Source organism: Rutilus rutilus, assembly GCF_951802725.1.
Source record: "Rutilus rutilus genome assembly, chromosome: 20".
Classification (NCBI taxonomy): domain Eukaryota; kingdom Metazoa; phylum Chordata; class Actinopteri; order Cypriniformes; family Leuciscidae; genus Rutilus; species Rutilus rutilus.
Window position 1 is genome coordinate 7062589 of NC_140225.1, and position 22058 is coordinate 7084646.

General features: G+C 39.2%; 1 protein-coding gene across 4 annotated transcripts in view; it reads left to right on the forward strand.

Annotated features, from left to right (window-relative positions):
- The first annotated feature begins 5297 nt into the window (after positions 1–5297).
- Positions 5298–22058, forward strand: part of dlg5a (discs, large homolog 5a) — a 71630-nt gene continuing 54869 nt past the window's right edge. For 3 of the 4 annotated variants that reach the window (XR_014625644.1, XM_084392079.1, XM_084392080.1), the window contains exon 1: positions 5319–6064. Coding sequence is in view for 3 of the 4 variants with exons in the window: in XM_084392079.1 (XP_084248205.1) it covers positions 5767–6064 (298 nt within the window). In the remaining variant the exon portion in view is untranslated. Of the gene's footprint in view, positions 6065–22058 lie in introns of all 4 variants that reach the window. The other variant, XM_084392081.1, reaches the window with a different exon arrangement.

Below are 22058 nucleotides of genomic sequence, written 5' to 3' on the forward strand. Positions count from 1 at the left end.
GAGATTATAACTCAAGCGTTCAACTCAAATTTACTTGGTATTTCTTCAACAGCCCCCTCGGTACTATCAGTGCTGACTTCTGAAGCTAATTCAACTGTGACCTCAAAACACCCTGATAAATATTAATATATGCATTCATATAATTAATCCTACTAGATGAGGCATGACAGCCATTACAATAAACAATAAAAATAGGAAAATTCATATCTAAAGTGACATTACCTAGACAAAAGTGATCGTAATCATAATTAGACCTGTGCCTGTGTGTGTGTGTGTGTGTGTGTGTGTGTGTGTGTGTGAGAGAGAGAGAGAGATAGAGAGAAGTAAAATTCTGTCATTTACTCACCCTCAAGTTGTTCCAAACCTGCATGAATTTATTTCTTCTGCTGAACACGAGAAGATATTTTGAAGAATGTTGGTAACCAAACAGTAGATGGGCCCCACTGACTTCCATAGTGTTTTTTTTGTGTTTTTTTGTCCTTACTATGGTAGTCGATGGGGTCCATCATCTCCATAGTCTTCAAAATATCCTCTTTTATGTTCAGCAGAAGAAAGAAATTCATACAGGTTTGGAACAACTTGAGGGTGAGTGAATGATGACAGAATTTTCAACTATCCCTTTAAAAAGTAGCCAAGAAAGCTGAATATTTGGTGTATCCTGTTACTATTTATGTCACTTGTAAATAATTAACCGTGTTTCACAAATATTTTAATAGCTAAAGAGGTTAGCTCAATGTGTGTGAATCATAGGATACATGCATCATTTGTAGCTCACTCACTACCCCCTCCCGAGTCTGAAGTGTCACTGCTTCCAAATCAGCTCAAATCTAATGCCGTCCAACAGCCTGTTCATTTCTTCATATCAAGGGCAAACTGCTGAGGACGGCAAGTTACATGAGCGTTATTTAGTTAGACAAGTTCATCGAGAACGCAAGATGGCGGGGACAGTTTTAAATCATTCCCAATCCCTGAATGATTTTGTGGAAAGTGGACTCTTATTATGTATTGTATAATAATATACGTCCATTTCCATTGATTAATAGAGTTTGCTCATAAATCTAAAGGTTTGAAAGCAAATATCTTGCATGAATGGATATAAGCAATTAAATATCTGAGAATAAATATTGCGGCGGTGAGACAGTGACAGCCAAAGCTGCCATTCATATATTTGTAGGAGTTACAAAGGAGTTATATTCGTATTTACACCAGTAGAGGGCAGACTTGCCCTGTCCATTTCAAATACAACGATGAAGGTGGAAAAATCACATTAATAAATGCATGGTATTATTAAAAACATGAAAATAATCGTGTGATTTCTTTCACTTTTATCCCTTTTTTAAACAAAAATGTATTACTTTATTTTATTCATTTATTTTTTGGAACTTGCCTAAAACTGCAGTCTTTCAGCATTTAGGTTATAAATTAAATGAAAATCCATTCAAAATTAAAACCTTTTGTCCTGATTATTCAGGGTTTACAAGTAACAGAAAACGAGGCTTTACTAAGAGCAATCAACTTATATCTAACCACTAAAAGATAAGATAAAACCAAACATCTGTTCATACACATTAATCTCTCTCTCTCTCTCTCTCTCTCTCTCTCTCTCTCTGTCTCTTTGAGAGAGACCTTAATCTCTTATTGTTTCCCTCGACATGCTATTTACAGGAAATACTCACAAGCCTGGATAGAATTAACTATAAATAACTCCATCATAGTAATTTTAGTCTTTACAACATCAATCTATCACTACAACTGTTTTATGTGTCGGTCTCTATGAGTTTTTCTTTAATTGTTCGGAATGCAAACAAAGAGCTGATGTTCTGTATCTATCTTTTAACATCATTCCCGGTTTTGGAGAAGTGTGTATACAGACAAGTGTTCTCTAATTGGCTGTTGTTGATTATAGTGGCGTCAGAACCTTGACAACACTCATTTCTACTTCACGTGGGAGTGCTGTGTAAATAGCTTCAATTTAGAACAACCAATTTGCAGTGTCACATGGTTTCTCAGATGGGAGTAACATTACCCTGCTTTGCTGTGGTTCTTAGCCCTGTTAGTTCTGTCAGCTGCATTTAACGTCCCCATAAAATCAAAATGGACAATTGTTGTTTTTAATGTAATATTGCAGCATTTATTAGGCTATAAAAGTTTTTTTTTTTTATATACACTTTTTTTTTTCATGTGCCCTCCCAAAAAAAAAAAAAAAAAAACAGTTAGGAAAAAAGTTTCCTTAAGAAAAATGTGCTTTTCACTCCTCCCATAGTGTATGATTGCAAATTATATATATATATTGATGGAGCAACAGATTTTGTGTGAAAATAAATCATAAAATGATTTAAAAATCGTATATGGCAATCGAGGTGGCAAATTGGGCCTTTTACCCCACACACTGGACTAAAGGCTCACCTGCATGGGGCAAAAGGCACACGTTATTTATACAAATACTGTAGCTAAAATAATATGTTTTTAATAATGTCTAAGTTAATACTTGTTCAAATCAAAAAAGTTGGTACTATTTTCTGTTTATTTTGATAAATAAAAGAATTCATTTTTGTTCAATAAATATACTGTCATTACAATGTAAAATAAAATCAGAAACAAAATTATTTTAAAAAGTAAAAATTCTGAAAGCATTGAGGGAGATCCCGTAATATGCTATGATTAATATAATATTTTAAATATGATGGTTTCAGTATAAATATGGTCATATTCTTTAAGGTGGACACCCAATTTAATATATGATATTTACCATTTGAATCTAACCATGCCATGTCAACAAATGGAAACATCAAGCAGCTGTTTATTATCATGTTAATTATTGTGTCTTTCAGCCCAACAGCAGGGACGCCTTTTACCCCAAATACCATACTTTTACATATTCTTCTGTTATAGAAAAACTGTTGCTTTACTTACCTTGAACAAAACTGAAAATCATTAAGAAGACCTTTGTTTCAACATATATTGAATAATTTTAGCGATTCTCATTTGCTACAACATTTTAAAAACATCAAATATTGGATCAAATTAGCACAGCATCAACTTTGCGCTGCTGCCCGCGATCGCGTCAAGGATCAGCCAAATTTCCACGTGCATCTTGAAAAGCCGATGTTTTGGAAAGTGTTGCGGCAAGTTTTTGTGCCATCTAGTGGTTTAGAGGAAAAATTAAATCAAAGGCGCCTTTTACCCCGGTGCGCCTTTAGCCCCATTGTGCCCTATATTTTTTGGCACTGGAACTGGACCTCGAGCCGGGAAATCCAATTCGAGTTGCCGGAGGTGCAGATTTACTAAATGGTGTGTTCACGCCATGTCGTAATTACCGTAAATAGCCTAAAACTATGTCTCGCTGTAATTTGATGTCATACACTGATCGGTCTGCAGTGGTCAGGTGGTACAGCGGTACAAGTCGTAGCTCTCAGAAAATTACAAGTATACACGTTGTAATTACAAGTTCTTCAAGCACGTGAAGGCTTTTACAGTTCAGAATCGTTACCGTATTATGGCATGAATGCACCTATTATCTCCCGACCCTGTAATCTTTAATCAAAATAACTTCCCCTCCCTCGTGCAATGTCATCTCTTCTCTGATGACGTGTTTACTGGCTCAAGGGCGGGACAACCTGTCACTCATCCAATCAATTCCCGATGCACAAAATCAAGTCCCTTCCTTTTTTTTCCACACGGATATACGTCACAATAAAGAAGAAAAGACTCTTGCAACTTCCATTTCGTGCCGACTTTAAAAGATTACAGATTTCTCCAAACGTTACGGCACACTCTGTTTGGTCTTGCATAACCTTTGCAGAAATAAAATCAATTGCTTAAGTAGACTGCATAGAGGTGCCGTGAGAACTGATAGTTCATTAGTTCATCATGTTTGCATGTGTCAGACAAACATCCTTTTCTTGTTATCTTGGTAGTCCAATAAAATGACTCGATCCATTTTAATCCCACGTTTATCTCTCGTTGCATGTTTGAGGTATAAGCTAACTGATAATTGACCGGGTACTTACTAACCTTCTTTTCATTATGTAAAAACCCAGCTGCAACTCTTATAGGCATGTGAACTCCACGTAACCTTAGTTCTTTATCCATAAAGCGGTCTGAGCTGCTGCTAATGATGTAAGTCATCTAATGAAGATGTGTAAACACTCTTTCAGCTCCCACTGTTGCTGGCTTTCAGCACGGTATTAAAGCACATGTTTTAAAGCATAAATTCTGATTCCTTTTTTTTTTTCTTCAGAAAACAAGACAGCCTATTAATAGGCTCTTTTTAATAGAAGTCATTTCGCTTCACAGGTATTATCTCTTGATTTAAGTCTTTTTACATTTTTGCACTGGACAGAGAAAAATACTGAGTAAGGATTTGTTGGTCACACTTTATTTTACAGTAGGCCTTTACATAGCCTACTTCTGTAATGAAGAACATGAACTATGTTGTGGTTATTATTATTAGGAGTAGTATAGTTTATGTAAACATGTAAGAAAGACACAAACTAAAGAGTACATTTTTCTATAAAACTTGTTCACCTAATGTCCAGAAATGACAGACAATATCTGAATATATGGAAGAACACAGAGGATATTTTATTAGCATACAATGGTTTTAATTCGCTTACACTCGTTTTCTTGCTATTGCAATGACATTTATTGTTACAGTGCTATTCATATTGCTTTGAGGCATGACAACCTTTTTAGATCAGCTACCATTTTCCAAAACACCAAATTCACATTTTTAAATGTATTTATTTATATAAATATTAAATGAAACAACTAAATATTCCAAGGCGTCCACGTGGTTAAGCGTAAAAAGCCTTTAATTAACTGGTCTGGGATAAGTCATTAAAACATATTTGTGTTGTTTTAATGACTGAGCCAAGTTCATTAAAGTCTTTTTATGCTTAACCACGTGAGTGCCTTGGAATATTTTTGTTGCTTCATGTGATATTTACCTCTCATGTAGGCTATCCAATGAGCACCAATGGCTGGCTAGCACCCAGGTGCCTTGTTTTAGAAGTATTTATTTATGTATTTAAATATTGTGACTATAATAAAATCACAAAGTAGCACAGTCACATTTAATAAAAATCATATGCAAACAGGCAGCGTTGTACAGCACATGTTCCAGCGTAAAATCCCCTTGCACTTGTTATGTCATGATGCATTATCTTCATAACTGTGTGTAACCCTTTTTGCCCGAAATTTTGAACAGCAGTGCACGCCCATTGGAGAAAACCAGGTGTGTCTCGGACAAATCCCCGCCTACTTTACCAAATATGGACATTGCACGAGAAGTTGATAGACAGCAGGCAGCAGCTGCTGAGATACCGAGACATGGCGGAGCGTACAGTTTGAGTAGGGAACGCTAGAAGAGTTGCGCTACTTTTGCTCACACTTGAGTCCGCACAGCGCCAAATAAATGCCCAAGAAGAAACCATAAACGCGGATGAACATGCTCTCCACGGAAGCGCAGGGGAAAATAGACGAAGTTGCCTCGCGTAAGTGATCCGGGAGAAATGTCTCGCTGTTTAGTGCAGTCAACAGCCTCAGGCAACAAACATGGCTTCTGTGCCTTTCTGCTGTTTGTAATGAAACCCCGCTTGATTAAGCCATCACATCTCATGGCGCCGTGGCTCAAATCCTACAAGTGAGCGGATAGGAAGAAGTTGCTGCTGCTGCTGCTGCATTCGTCGGGTTTGTGTGAGGGGAATCGGGTCTACGGCGATAGCACGGAGCTAGCTAGTTAGCCAGAGAACTGTAGGAACTGCAATGGAGCCCAAGCACAAAGAGTTACTCCACCAGTACCACCAGAACTTACTGGAGTCCATCACGGATGCGGACCGGCTGATAGAGTTGCTGAGTAAATCGGGAAGCCTCAGCGAACAGGAAACCTTCGAGCTGGACCAAAACTGCTCCTCCAGCGCCGAGAAAGTGGAGCAGCTCCTGAAGATGCTCATGAACAAGCAAAGCGACCATTTCCTGGAGCTCTGTGTGGCCCTGGAGAAGACATACCCTCACCTGTACTCTGCCCTCTTCGCCAACGGTGGAGGACCAGCAGATCACTCTGGTAAGATGCACTGCAGACCGGCGTGCTTGATTCGTGATGTGCATCACTGATGTTTGGTGGTCTGCCTTACTTCCAGAAGGACGTGAAAGTCTTAGCAGAAGTTGTCAATGAGTTGCACATCCAATTGGAGTATTTTCAATAGACACTGTGTTGTCTGGTTCCTGTAGAATCTGAATGTGCATGCAACATATATAACATGTCTTTGCATTGCATAGTTGATGAGGTCATGCTCTTTGTTATTGTGCAGTAGCCTAGATGTTTTAAAGCAAGTATGAAATGGTGTTGCTCAATGGTTTCAGTTCTTTTTAAGCTTTGGTTCATAAGGAAAGTTCTGGAATTGCACTCTGGCTGGAAGGATAGCAGATTGGGAGGTGGACACTCAAAGTGTGATCTGATCTGATGCACATTGTGAATCAAGCAAGTTACAACACAGATGTCTGGTGGTCTTTTGGCGCTTTTCCACTGCATGGTACGGTACGGCTCGGTTCGGTACGGCACGCTTTGGCGCTTTTCCACTGCATGGTACGGTACGGCTCGGTTCGGTACGGCACGCTTATGGCGCATTTCCACTGCATGGTACGGTACGGTACGGCTCGCTTCGGCTCGCTTTAAATGGTACCACCTCTGTTGAGGTTCCAAGCGTACCGTACCGGTACTAAAATGTGACGTGAAAACACTGAAGATCACTGATTGGTCAGACAGAATCGTCACTACCAGTGTCATTGTATTTGCGACACGAGACCATGCACGAGACAAACCCGCTAGATTTAAATAGCCAGTAGACAACAGCCAACGCTGTAGTGTCTTGCAGTTATGCATATGTGTGTGTATATATGTGTGTGTGTATATATATATATATATATATATATATATATATATATATATATATATATATATATATATATATATATATATTTATTATTAATAAATGAGCAAAACTTGACCACAAAATATTTAATATTCAATTATTTTAATGATCACAATTAAAGTTTTAATTTTATTAAATTGAACAAGCGCAAAATTCAGCATTCAATCAAATATTCAAAAAGACTTAATAATAATAATGTTATTTCTCTCTATAGGCGCGTTTACTACGAATATGGCGATCGTCAACTTCATCTTTGCCATGCACAGACAGAAAACACTATTTTATAAATAAAAATCACTGCACGCGTCCCCGGATTTACAAACGCACATCTTGCTTGTTGCACGCACATTATGTCGAAATAACGAGATATTATGTTGAAATAACATTATTATTATTAAGTCTTTTTGAATATTTGATTGAATGCTGAATTTTGCGCTTGTTCAATTTAATAAAATTAGGCCTATATATAGCCTATATATATACTATTAATAAATGAGCAAACCTTGGCCACAAAATATTTAATATTCAATTATTTTAATGATCACAATTAAAGTTTTAATTTTATTAAAACGCGTGCACTGATTTTTATTTATAAAAGTGTTTTCTGTCAGTGTCTGTGCATGGCAAAGATGAAGTTGACGATCGCCATATTCGTAGTAAACGCGCCTATAGAGAGAAATGCACATAATGGATTACATAAGAGAGTAGCCTATTTCTTTTTGTTTTGAATTATTTCGTTTAAAGACATTTCAAGCTTTGTGTATTTGAGGATCAGATGCGCTCCAGTTAAAGTACAATGCAAGTGACCGCTCGGGCGCCTCAATGATTAAATTGTCTATTTTGCATCTTATTCAATCCAGGCAATTGTTTGATGAAAATGAAATTAGATGAAATTATTAAAATGAAGATACAATTTATACAAAACGAAATTCACTTTAAAGAAATGCTTTCTACAAAACAAAACTTAATGAAGTGGTCAAAATTATGTCTGACTCGCTCCATGTCTCTCTACTCGTGCTGTTCACTTTTCATAATCAAAATAGGCAGATGGAAAAAAATAACATAACATTAACTAAATGCGCTTTTTCAATGGCAGTAGGCTAAAACAGTACATTAGGCCTAGACTCTCTATTTGTAAAGATTGCTGCACATTCATTTAATTCTGAATTTTGCACACACAAGTTGAAAGGCATTTGTTCAAATCAAGTTCACGGATAATTGTGCGTGCATTTATTAATCATTATGATACTAAAATCATAACAAAGTAGGCTATGCTATGTACAAAAAATCAGATGAGCCCAGAATATGAACGCAACGTTTAATTACACGTTAAGAATTTTCCTTCCATATAGTAAACCATTATAAGAACGTTTAATTTAAAAACATCCACATGCCGAGAATCAAGAGCACCATCCCCTGTGTTGTGCGTTTGAAATGTGGCGCGTTTACAATGATGTCATGGCAGTAGAGGCGGCAACTATAACGATCAGTCCCACCCATTTTGAAGCGGTACTAACTGCAATGGAAAAGCAACCGAGCTAAAGCGAACCGAACCGTGCCGTACCGAGTCGAGTCGTACCACGCAGTGGAAAAGCGAAGCGAGCCGAACCGTTCCGCGCCGAGTCGAACCGTACCGAGCCGAACCGTGCCGTACCATGCAGTGGAAAAGCGCCATTAGTTTCTTGGTGGATGTGAAAGTCCTTACAGAAGTTGAGTTGTAAATACAATTGGAGTATTTTCAGTAGACATTAGTGAGTGATCTGATTGCTGTAGAGTTTGTGTTTGTGTGTAACACATGTCTTCTCATTGCATAGATGATGAAGTTTGATTTATTGTGACGTGGATGTCAACGTGATGAGTTGACGTGATGAAATGATGTTGCAGGATGGTTTCAGTTATTTTTTTTTCTTTGGATCAATAGTAAATCACTGGAATTGACCAGTCAATGTCACACTGGCAAGACAAATAGCAGTTTGGGATGTGAGCATGTCATGCTTGATTCATGATGTGGGTCAGAGCACACGTGTACGTGTAAAACTGATGTTTGACATATTTTAGATGACTATGAGATATAGAAGCAGTTTACAGGATTTTTTTTTTTTTTTTTTTTGGATAGACATAAATAGATTGAACTTATTTCCGTGGAAACTAGGCTATCTGTTCATTTGCATGCCACATTCATGTTTTTGTTTGGCATTTATGGTTCCTTGAAGAACCGTTAACATCCATGCCATGGAACCTTCTTCATAATTGAAAAGTTCTTTACACCAAGAAAAATAGAATACTTTTAAGAACTACTTACTGAAGGTTTTTTTGGTGAACCCAAAATGGTTCTTCTATGGCATTGTTTTGAAGACCTTCATTTGGAACCTTTATTTTTAAGATGCATCTTTGCATTTGCATAATTGATGTGTTGTTCTTTCTGTTGTATCTGAAGAGGTCACATCTTGAATTCAGTATTTTGCAACGGATGTTTCAGAGCAATGGTACAATTGTTTTATGACATAACAAAGGTGTTGCATGATGGTTTTAGTGTTGGATCAATGATAAACTGTTGGGATTGACCAGATGAAGGCGGCAGACCAGCAGGGTGCAGAAATGTGGTGTTACAGATGAGGATGAAAGTACTATCATATCGATTGACCCTGAATGCAAAGATCACACACATGGGGTTCTCAGTCAATGCTCTTCTACGTCTTCAAGCTATTACCAGTGATCAGAGAGAGGCATCATGGGTAACTGAAATAAAGATTTTTCTCCTGGATTAGCCCATGGATATGTGCTTCTGTTTCACTGCTCATGACATGGATCATATAATTTCCATTTGAATTTGGTTCAAACCGAATACTTCCCTGACGCACGTCTATGGAATAGGCTATGGGCTGACTTGTTTCCATGGAAACACACTTGCCAGGGAACCATGGCAAATCGATTTGAACATACATGTGCTGTGTTCGTAGACCTGTAAGAATGGATGGAGTCTTAAAAATGGTTTGAAATGATTGATTTTGTAATGATACAGTTGAAGATATGTGAGCTTACTGACGTCTTTATTGGTACATCGTGTCCTTGAGGATGAGTGTGGGGTCATGAACCTCCACTGAGGTTTTCAAATGTACCAGTACCAGGCAGTCGGTACTATAAAAATTGACGGTACCGTACCAGCAGTTCTGCAGGACTGGTAGCACCGGATTATATTTGCTACTCACCGATAGACGCTGCTTTTAAACGCTTTAGTTCATGTTTGTTTGAGCACTCTCCGAGTGTCAAATGTTTCTATTTACAGTGTGTTTTACAAGCCTTGAGCAGTAGCCAATCACAATCATATTTGCTCTTCTATTGCTTTCTGTTTATTACCCATTCACAATCTGAATACAAATGTAGTTTTTCATGCTGCTAAAGTTTCTGGATTGACAACCGTATTTAAATGCATTATTGAATCAGAAACTGCGATGATTGACATTGATAACCAACGGATGAGACAAAACGGGACAACATTTTTTAAAGTACTTAATTCACCAGTTCTTGCTCTGGTACTAACTGAACCGAAATTGGTACAGAGAGAACCGTGAAATTTTACTGGCATTTGTACCGACAGCTGAAATTTTGGTACCGTGACCACCCTAATCTCCACTATGGGGTCTTTTGGATAGATAGAACATCCCACTAAAGGTGTAGATAGGGTAAAATCACCATACAGTTCATTTTTAACCGTACTGTTGAGTGCTTCACATACTATTACTGTTGGCTTAATTATTTTGAGGCACCCTTAGACTGGTCATTGAACACTTGAAATGAACCATGTTTATTGACGTTGCATGTGAACCTGTATATTAAATGTAGACTTGAGTGTTTTCTAGTATTTTGTATAGTTTTGTTCATGGATTTGAGGATGAGAGCATGTCACACAACTTGTCCATGTTGCCTTTAGGGATGCACTAGATTTATGTTTTTAAATAAATTAAGTTTTATTTTATTCTGCAAGAATGCGTTCAATTGATCAAAAGTGACAGCATTAACATAGGCTAGTTCCAAAAGATTTCAATGGCAAATTAGCGCTGTTCTTTTGATCTTTCTGTATATTAAAGATTCCAGAGGAAAATAAAATCAGAAATATTAACCGTTTTCAACATTGAAAATAATATGAATTGTTTCTTGAGCAGCAAATCAGCTTATCAGATTGATTTCTGAAGGATCATGTGACTGAAGACTGGAGTAATGACGTTGAAAATGCAGCTTCCCATCACATAAATAAATTAGTATTACATTTAAAAATGTATTAAAAAACACGGGTTATTTTAATTTATAATATTTCACGATATTACAGTTTTTCCTGTATTTTTGGTGAAATACTTGATGTTAGATATTTAATTGTGCATGCTTATTTCTTCTATTTTTACATATTGCTGTCATCTAACACTCGTATATAGGTATAGGTGTACTATATCTGTTCTTTTCTAATGTATCGCCATTAATAAAAAATGAAAATAAAAATTCTGTTCTAAAATTCTTTTATTGTTCTCCTCATTTGTAAGCAGTTTTGGATAAAACCGTCTGCTAAATGATTAAATGTAATGTAAATTCACTTAATTTTATCATAGTTTAAAATTATTTTTATTTTGTTAAACAATGGAATCTGTTTAATTTGGCTTATATCAGGTGACACAGACATGAATTTGTGTAAAACACAAATTAACTGAATGCACAACCTTTTGACATTAACAACAAAATGTTGGGGAAGTGTTTTCTCCCTTCTATTAAATATATTAGAAATATTATGGTTTATGAATTGTATTTTATTATTTGCATTTTGCCCACGACCTTATCACAACAGATCTGCGACCCACTCGCCTCTGCTGTGGAGCATTACTGTCAGTTTAATACACACACACACACACACACACACACACACACACACACACACACACACACACACACACACACACACACACACACACACACACACACACCCTTTGTGCATGCTGGCACAGTCCCACCTGACTCTGTGCTTTTGTGTACACCAACCACACACACCCACACCCACACACACACACATGTGTATAAGAAATCCATAAGCATGGAGCTGTATATATTTCCTGTTTCCAGTTGTGGTTATTCATCTCCAGATTAGTTTCCTTCCTCTGAAGATGCTCTGTATCCTGTGTGGGGCTTATGCTGATTTGAGCTGAAAGGTATTGCGAAAGCATAATTTTCTTTAGTGCAGTGATTCAGTTCTTGTGATTATTACGTTTAGCCGTGTTAGTAAGAGCTAAAGATGAGCCTTGTCCCCCTGCAGGCTCCAAACAGCCTGAAATGACTCTGCCGTATGCATGTGTGATGAGTTGTGCTGATATCAACCTGCTCTGAAGTCATTCTCCCAAGCTGCCGCTGTTGGGCTTCATCTCTTTTCATTGCCAGGTCTTCCTCTACACACACACACACACACACACACAGACGGGCTCAGAGTCGTGGAGGAGGGGCTGTGTCGGTTCAGAGGATAGTATTGTAGCGGCAGCTCCAACTGTTCAGCACGCAGGCTAAAGGAACTGCAAACAGCATGTCTCTCCATGGAAGGACTCTCCTGTACGCAGCCTCATAAATCAACCAACATAGGGAGACAAAAGATCAATGTTGCCGATCAATCTCTATAACAGGACAGGGAGGGTGAGATTTATGTGCTGTAGATGATATTCAAATAGCCTTAGTGCAGACTTGCACATTTCCATGAGCCGAAACGCATTGATTACTGTAAACGCATCGCTGATCATTTAGTTTGACTTGCATAATTCCAGAGATTTGTGATGTTATAGTTTCCGATCTGAAGTTATTGCCGTGACCTATAGGCCGCCTCGGATAGGAGGAGACACTGCGGCTTTATGGTGCCATCCATTTCAAATGAGCAGCAGTGCAGTTGTTTCACTTGGGTAAGGGCTTGTCCACAGCGGGCTAGCGGACAACTCCCTCATGCAGTCAAATGTAGGGCCAGTACTGAAACAACAGGCCTTTTGTTTTAAATGAACTGCCCCAAACTGCACCGTCAGCAGCTTGCACTGTTTACTGACCATGGGGGCTGTCCACTTGGATCCCAGTTGATCAGTGCAGGGGACAGGGAAAGTTACAGAGTGACAGTATATCAAAAAGAGTTCTTAAATGGGTCGTGAACTGAGCTCCACTTATTATGTTATCAAAAAACATCCTAATTGAGAAGTAATAGGCTATTTTCTATCCTGTTTTTGACCTTCTCTTTCCTGTTTTGATGGACATGCCGCATTCAAAACTTGGAAATAAACGCCTGCTGCTATGTTTGGGTAACAGTTTTGCAGATTAAAATATTTTTCAACGTCCCCGCCATTACACGTTTTGAAAATTTCCAATGATGAAAAATATCTCGGTACATAGGTAAAAAATTTGCCAACAATGTGAAACATTTATGCTTATTACATAGGCCTATGCTTTATAAGTCTTGGTTGTGACAAATAAAGTACTTGAAGTTACCACAGTTATAGTTCATGTAAAAGGAATTAATGAATGAATGTTGACTACGACATGACGTGTGAATCTGTGGGCGGGGCTAAAGAGGCAATGATGTAAAAGTAGGTGCTGACATTATAACAAAATCCAAAATGGGTTGTTTTCTGAGCTTTGTTTCAATAAAAGCTGTGTTTGGACTAACAAGGAAGTTTTGAGTTCTGCTATTTTTGTAGTACAATGACCTCTTATGTGTCACAAGATCAAGGAACATTTTATTTCTCATTTCATGACCCCTTTAAAGGGCCCTCCCTTCATTGCTCCGACCCCAAAATGCACGAACACGCAATGCAAGAGTGGATGTCTCTTTATAGCTGAAGCAAAGCTAAAATAATGCTTCGCGAAAGTAAAGAGAAGAGGACGAACAAACAACAAGGAACAACAAAAATTAGGATACAGTACACAAGAGTAGGCCTATATACAAGCAAGAGTTGGTTGTTAGTCGCCAGCGGCTCCAGACAAACAATGACACTTAAAACTGTCCTGTTACTGTAGATAAATACTATACTATTCGGGGACGTCAAATAGCTTGAATGGTGGGTTCATTATTATTCTTAATGAAAAACACAACAACAAAACAGTACAATGACAGACCCGCTATAACATACACCATGCTAATAAATGAAATCTGACTCTTGCTGCTGATCTTTGCTGCGACTCGTTCGGCTCACGCTGTATTGAACAGAATCGTTTAGTGATGATGTGCGGCTGAACACCATTTAACACAGTTAACAGAGTATTGAACACAATCATGAACACATTCGTACTAATATGAACACAATCGTAGGCTACTAAATCGCGGAAGTGAACTGCTATTGATGGTGCTATTGTTGACTACCATGTGCTTTAGAGCATTTGCAGTATCATTCGCGGCAGATAGATGGAAGTGCCGTTATGTGCTGATGCTTTAAAAACAAAGATTAAAAAAACTAAATATAAAAGTTAGATGAGCAACGCTTTGCATTTTGCCTCCTTGTCCTGCGTCGTCATTACCATGCATGCAACGGGTAAAGAGCTGCCAATGCAAACGCACTGTGGTTCGGACCCAAAAATATAATGTGAACACAATCCAGTGGGGGGAGCAATCCAACTCTGGTCCGGACCAGGCAATCGAACAAAGTGTAAAAGAACCCTCAGAACAGAAGTGGTTTTGTGAATTAAGTTTTGAGTGTAGTCTGTAGACGTGCACTACTCATGACTTTGTGAAGCACAGCTCATGCCATGAAATATTAATACTGATGCCACTCTGATTCAAGGCCATCACTTCAGATCTAAGAAGTTTTTTTTTAGGATCCCTGCCTCTTAACGTCACACTCAAGGACAGGATAGCCTCTGTCTTTTATATTCTTCATGTCAGCTTCGGCTTTTATCCACCTCACTAGACCGAACGCATTTGAGACTGCACTGCTTTTAGTCAATATTGCAGCTCTCATTTTATTTTTGGATCTAGACCGATTTCTTTCTGTCTGTCTGTCTGTCTTCAGCTTAACATGTCATCACTAAACATGGCACAAAGCTATTTGATAAATCCAATATCCCTCCTGATAATGATGCTCTCACACACATTTTCACATTGGCTAAAACGGTATTGATCTCAGCTCAATTTGTGGTGTGAACACTCACTAGCAGCGCTTGATCGTTTAATGGCAGCAGAACGCATGAATGATTGCTAACGCTGGAATTAAAAGAGACAAAATGATACTGTCAGCACCACATAGATGTGTGTGCTAGTCTCTGTGGCTTTAAAAGGACACAAGCCTCCTAGTTTCACTCAGAGCTTCAAGTTTTTTCTCCATGAGAGGCAGAGCTATCAAGAAAGACCTCATTACCGTTTTCAAGTGTTCCCAAGCTGCGTAATTGCAGAGGAACTGCGGAAGTGCCACGGTCTAGATGATAGTTGTGAGGTAATGGAAATATACAGACATGTGATAGTCTAATCTTGCCTTCAAGTCTTATCAGACTCTCTAAGATTTTGGAATGTTTTTTCAGAAGTCTCTTATGCTCACCTACGCTGCATTTATTTGATCAAAAATACAGTAAAAACAGTAATATTGTGAAATATTATTACAAAATAACTGTTTTCTATTAGCCTGGTTAAAACCAGACCATTCTCAGTAGTAACTGAGTTATAGTCTGGCAAAGCTTCATTAATAACTCATTTCCAAAGGGACGTCGCTCAAATGCCTCTGGGCGCAATTGGATAGACATAAACCAATCAGAGCGATCGTCATCGTGTAAAGCCATATGCTGCGTCCCAATTCGCCTAAGTTAAACTACGCCATAAAAGTATGTACTCTTTTTGTGAAGAAAAGATATTTACTTTTGAATGTGTAGCAAAAAAGTAGGCAAGCTTTGGGACATACTACTTAGTCATCTTTATCGGACGGATCTGTCGCGTGCATCCTGTCACGTAAACTGCCTCTATTAAATCTAATTTAATTTCCTACCGTTTCAGAGAGAAATGTAGTAGCACGTTCATCTGCCAGTGGGTCTTTCATGGAGACTGTCCTCATGTGTTTGCAATTTGAATATAATAATGCATTAAAAAGTTGGTGCGCTTCACCAATGGACGTCGCTCAAATGCCTCTGGGCGCAATTGGATAGACCTAAAACCAATCAGAGCGATCGTCATTTTGTAAAGCCCGCCCCAACGTTTCTGATTGGTGCCGCAATTTCGACGGATTAGAAATGGGCTTGAATGAGCTCTTTGCCAGACTACTTGCAGAGCAAATCTAAATTTGCCGGAAGTTGTCTGGGTTTTCCCAGGCTAGTTTTCTATTTTATTACAATTTAAAATGTAATTTCTTCCTGTTATGGCAAAGCTGAATTTTTAGCATCATTTCTCCACTCTTCAGGGTCATATGATCCCTCAGAAATCATTCTAATATGCTGATTTGCTGCTCAAGAAACATTTCTTATTATTTTTTTTTTTTAGTATTCTTTGCATATTTTGTGTACTACTGTCTCAGTTTAGCTGCTTTGAGGATTTTGCGACCGTTTCCTTTCCAGTCATTTTCCGTGTGACTGCACAAGAATAATAAAATAAATGCAACACAATTTGCACACATAATGCATATATTTTGTACTTCATTTTGTTGCATAAGCACTAAAAGGTTTTCTTTGTATCAGTAGGTGTAAAAAGAATGGAAAAAAAATGTTGTACGTACAATCTTCCCGCAGGAGGACTTGATGCCGGTTAGTCTGAGCGGCAGTGATCAGACTGGCACATGGAGCTTGTTCTAGGAAGCACTACAGTGGGTATCTACAGTGGGCACATCCACTGTAGATATCCACTGTTCTAGGAAGCACTACAGTGGGCACATCCAGAGGAAACGCTGTCTGCATCGAGCTCGCAGCATCCTTAAGGACTCCTCTCACCCAGCCCACAGACTGTTTTCTCTCCTGCCTTCCGGCAGGCGTTTCAGGTGCCTCCGGACCAGGACCAGCAGACTAAAGAACAGTTTTTTCCCCAGAGCTGTCTCTTTATTAAACTCTAACTCTCATTGATCCCACTCCCCTTATATACTGATTGACTCTCCTCTCCCTCCTCACACCTGCCTCCATTTTGTTATTTGCAATACTATAATGTTCATTTGCACTGCTGACTGTTATTACAGTAACAACTGTTTACATATGCATCTTGCACTACTACCTTGACTGGAATATGCTCATTTGCACTGCCGACTGTTTATTTACAGTACCGACTGTTATATATACATTGCAATATCGTACCTTAACTGTAATATGCAATTACTTTCCACTGCACTCACTCGGATAGCTTCTGTCCAAACTTTATTTGCACTACTTTAAATCCATTGTTATACTGCTCATTAGCCTAACTTATACATATATCTATTTGTAAAATTCTGTTTATAGTAATATCCATCTGTATATTATGCTCACATTCTGTTTATAGTAACAGCCATCTGTATATATATTCATAGTACATATCTATCTGTAAAATTATGTTTATAGTAACAGCCATCTGTATATTATATTCAGTACATATCTATCTGTAAACATTCTGTTTATAGTAATAGCCATCTGTATATTATTATATTCAGTACATATCTAGCTGTAAATTCTGTTCACAGTAATAGTTATCTGTATATTATATTCATAGGACAATCTATCTGTAAATTTTTGTTTATAATAGTATTCAACTCTATATTTATTCAGTACATATCCATGTTCTGCACTTATGAACCACTGTATATCCTGCACTTGCTGCTATTGCACTTCTGGTTAGACCTAAACTGCATTTCGTTGCCTTGTACCTGTACTTGTGTAATGACAATAAAGTTGAATCTAATCTAATCTAATCTAATCTGAAAACGGGCCATGTGTCCCGTAGGGAGATGCTATATTAGAGGAAGCCTGCATTATGTACCTGTCACTGCAACACAATCAGATGTAGTTTTTTTTAAGGACTTTTTAGACTTTGAATGTTAAGATAAAAAAGAAAGTAAGGATCCGAAGATGCAGCGTGCACATTTTTCTTCAATAGTTTTTCTTTTCTAATTTTAGTTTGTTTTTGGTACTTTTGTCTGATGGCTGCCTGAGAGGATTTTAGTGTTCTGTTAGACTGTCAGCACAGTAATCTTCACTCTCACACACACACACATAAGGTGTGTTTCTAAATTCATCCCTTTTAGCGCACTGCCTCTACAGTCATCAGAGCAATGCTTTTGCAACACATTCACCATCTTCAAACTTTAGATCACCTGCTGTGAGCAAAGTTCCTGTTATAATTTGCATGTCTCTGGTTTCTGATTAAAGATAGATTTAGATATTTAGCTTATATTTGTAGTTACATTTATTGCTAGACACTTTTATCCAAAGAATCTTGCATTGCATTCAAATACATTTCATCAGCACTTGCATTCTCTGGGAATCCAACCAATGATCTTGGCTAGACGTTCTTTGATTCTGTGTGCTATAAATTTAAATGTATACATACAGATTACTTTGACCCTGATTTAACATAATGATACAGGGCTTCCTTAATATTAACTAGTTGACTAGTCCTTAAGAAAACCCATAAACTAGTCAATTATACACTTCTCTTCAAAAGTTTGGGGTCAGTTTATGTTTATTTTTTAATGAAATCTGAGAGCTTTCTGTCCCTTCATTGACAGCTACGCAACTACCACTTTGAAGCGTCAAAAAGTTCATAAAGAGATCATAAAACTAATCCATAGAATCGATCAGTTTGGTCAATTTTCTGAAGAGGCACAATTTCTTTATTTGATGAACAGATTGAATTTAGGCTTTTATTCACAAATAAATATTCAACAAATCAGTTATGGTAAACAGAAGCTTAAGCATGTTCGCTTGACGTTCGAGAACCAGTGAGTTTCATTCTCGTGTTACGCAGCACGTTTGAGCTTCTGCAAGAACCAATGAGGTTCATTCTCGTGTTACGCAGCACGTTTGAGCTTCAGCAAGAACCAATGAGGTTCATTCTCGTTACGCAGCACGTTTGAGCTTCGGCAAGAACCAATGAAGTTCATTCTCGTTACGCAGCACGTCTGAGCTTCCGCAAGAACCAATGAAGTTCATTCTCGTTACGCAGCACGTTTGAGCTTCCGCAAGAACCAATGAGGTTCATTCTCGTGTTACGCAGCACGTTTGAGCTTCAGCAAGAACCAATGAGGTTCATTCTCGTTACGCAGCACGTTTGAGCTTCCGCAAGAACCAATGAGGTTCATTCTCGTTACGCAGCACGTCTGAGCTTCCGCAAGAACCAATGAGGTTCATTCTCGTTACGCAGCACGTCTGAGCTTCCGCAAGAACCAATGAAGTTCATTCTCGTTACGCAGCACGTTTGAGCTTCCGCAAGAACCAATGAGGTTCATTCTCGTTACGCAGCACGTCTGAGCTTCCGCAAGAACCAATGAGGTTCATTCTCGTTACGCAGCACGTCTGAGCTTCCGCAAGAACCAATGAAGTTCATTCTCGTTACGCAGCACGTTTGAGCTTCCGCAAGAACCAATGAGGTTCATTCTCGTTACGCAGCACGTTTGAGCTTCCGCAAGAACCAATGAGGTTCATTCTCGTGTTACGCAGCACGTTTGAGCTTCCGCAAGAACCAATGAAGTTCATTCTCGTTACGCAGCACGTTTGAGCTTCAGCAAGAACCAATGAGGTTCATTCTCGTTACGCAGCACGTCTGAGCTTCCGCAAGAACCAATGAAGTTCATTCTCGTTACGCAGCACGTTTGAGCTTCCGCAAGAACCAATGAGGTTCATTCTCGTGTTACGCAGCACGTTTGAGCTTCCGCAAGAACCAATGAGGTTCATTCTCGTGTTACGCAGCACGTTTGAGCTTCCGCAAGAACCAATGAGGTTCATTCTCGTTACGCAGCACGTTTGAGCTTCCGCAAGAACCAATGAGGTTCATTCTCGTGTTACGCAGCACGTTTGAGCTTCCGCAAGAACCAATGAGGTTCATTCTCGTGTTACGCAGCACGTTTGAGCTTCCACAAGAACCAATGAGGTTCATTCTCGTTACGCAGCACGTTTGAGCTTCCGCAAGAACCAATGAGGTTCATTCTCGTTACGCAGCACGTTTGAGCTTCCGCAAGAACCAATGAGGTTCATTCTCGTGTTACGCAGCACGTTTGAGCTTCCGCAAGAACCAATGAGGTTCATTCTCGTGTTACGCAGCACGTTTGAGCTTCCGCAAGAACCAATGAAGTTCATTCTCGTTACGCAGCACGTTTGAGCTTCCGCAAGAACCAATGAGGTTCATTGTCGTGTTACGCAGCACGTTTGAGCTTCCGCAAGAACCAATGAGGTTCATTCTCGTGTTACGCAGCACGTTTGAGCTTCCGCAAGAACCAATGAGGTTCATTCTCGTTACGTAGCACGTTTGAGCTTCCGCAAGAACCAATGAGGTTCATTCTCGTTACGCAGCACGTTTGAGCTTCCGCAAGAACCAATGAGGTTCATTCTCGTGTTACGCAGCACGTTTGAGCTTCCGCAAGAACCAATGAGGTTCATTCTCGTTACGCAGCACGTTTGAGCTTCCGCAAGAACCAATGAGGTTCATTCTCGTTACGCAGCACGTCTGAGCTTCCGCAAGAACCAATGAAGTTCATTCTCGTTACGCAGCACGTTTGAGCTTCCGCAAGAACCAATGAGGTTCATTCTCGTTACGCAGCACGTCTGAGCTTCCGCAAGAACCAATGAGGTTCATTCTCGTTACGCAGCACGTCTGAGCTTCCGCAAGAACCAATGAGGTTCATTCTCGTTACGCAGCACGTTTGAGCTTCCGCAAGAACCAATGAGGTTCATTCTCGTTACGCAGCATGTCTGAGCTTCCGCAAGAACCAATGAAGTTCATTCTCGTTACGCAGCATGTCTGAGCTTCCGCAAGAACCAATGAGGTTCATTCTCGTTACGCAGCACGTCTGAGCTTCCGCAAGAACCAATGAGGTTCATTCTCGTTACGCAGCACGTCTGAGCTTCCGCAAGAACCAATGAGGTTCATTCTCGTTACGCAGCACGTCTGAGCTTCCGCAAGAACCAATGAGGTTCATTCTCGTTACGCAGCACGTCTGAGCTTCCGCAAGAACCAATGAGGTTCATTCTCGTTACGCAGCACGTCTGAGCTTCCGCAAGAACCAATGAGGTTCATTCTCGTTACGCAGCACGTCTGAGCTTCCGCAAGAACCAATGAGGTTCATTCTCGTTACGCAGCACGTTTGAGCTTCCGCAAGAACCAATGAGGTTCATTCTCGTGTTACGCAGTAGGCTGAACGATATGGACAAAATTTCATATCTCGATTTTCATGCCAGATATCTCGATATCGATACAATACGATATGACTACGTAAGTACTAAAAAAATAATACATTTAGAGTTTGTAAAATACACACTGATGTCTATGGAAGAGGTAATAATAATCCTTTCCATTATAATTCGACACGTTTTATTCATCAGATACACATTGTGTAAGTAACTTCAATGTTTACTCTATTCTATTCCCAGTTCACCAGCCACTTACTTTTAAGTATTTCGGGAGAAGTGGATGAATTCACGTGTTGTAAACATAGAGGTTGTAAATCCAACAGATCCGATTCTCTGAACTGCATCTGCGGCACAAACTAACACGGCGGCGCCCATCGCGCATACAGCTCAACTAACGCGATCGTTATAAAGGTGTTTAAACAACAATATACTTCCACTTGCATGTATTTGACAATCGGAATATCAGATATTTCATGCCATAGCTAACACATTTGTGAATATTCTGAATAAAAAAGGAAAAATGACATAAAAGCAGATCATCATTCATTCAGCGCTGTTGCTGCTGCGGTGTGTCACGTGACAAGCAATGATGCGTCACCATGGAAATGCCGCCCCCCCCCCCCCCCCCCCTCACAATATAGTTCCCACGTCCCTGGTAGTGTGTGCGCGCTGGCTTTAGCGGTGCATTCAAGGGCACTCGTAAAACTGATGTTTGTTGTGACTGCCAGAGTTGTATGCAGGGCGAGCGTGGAGAGGGGAAATCTATATCGTCTATATCGTTGCTTTTTTCGATAGTAATATCTTGAAAGTTCATATCTAGATATAGATACGATAACGATATAT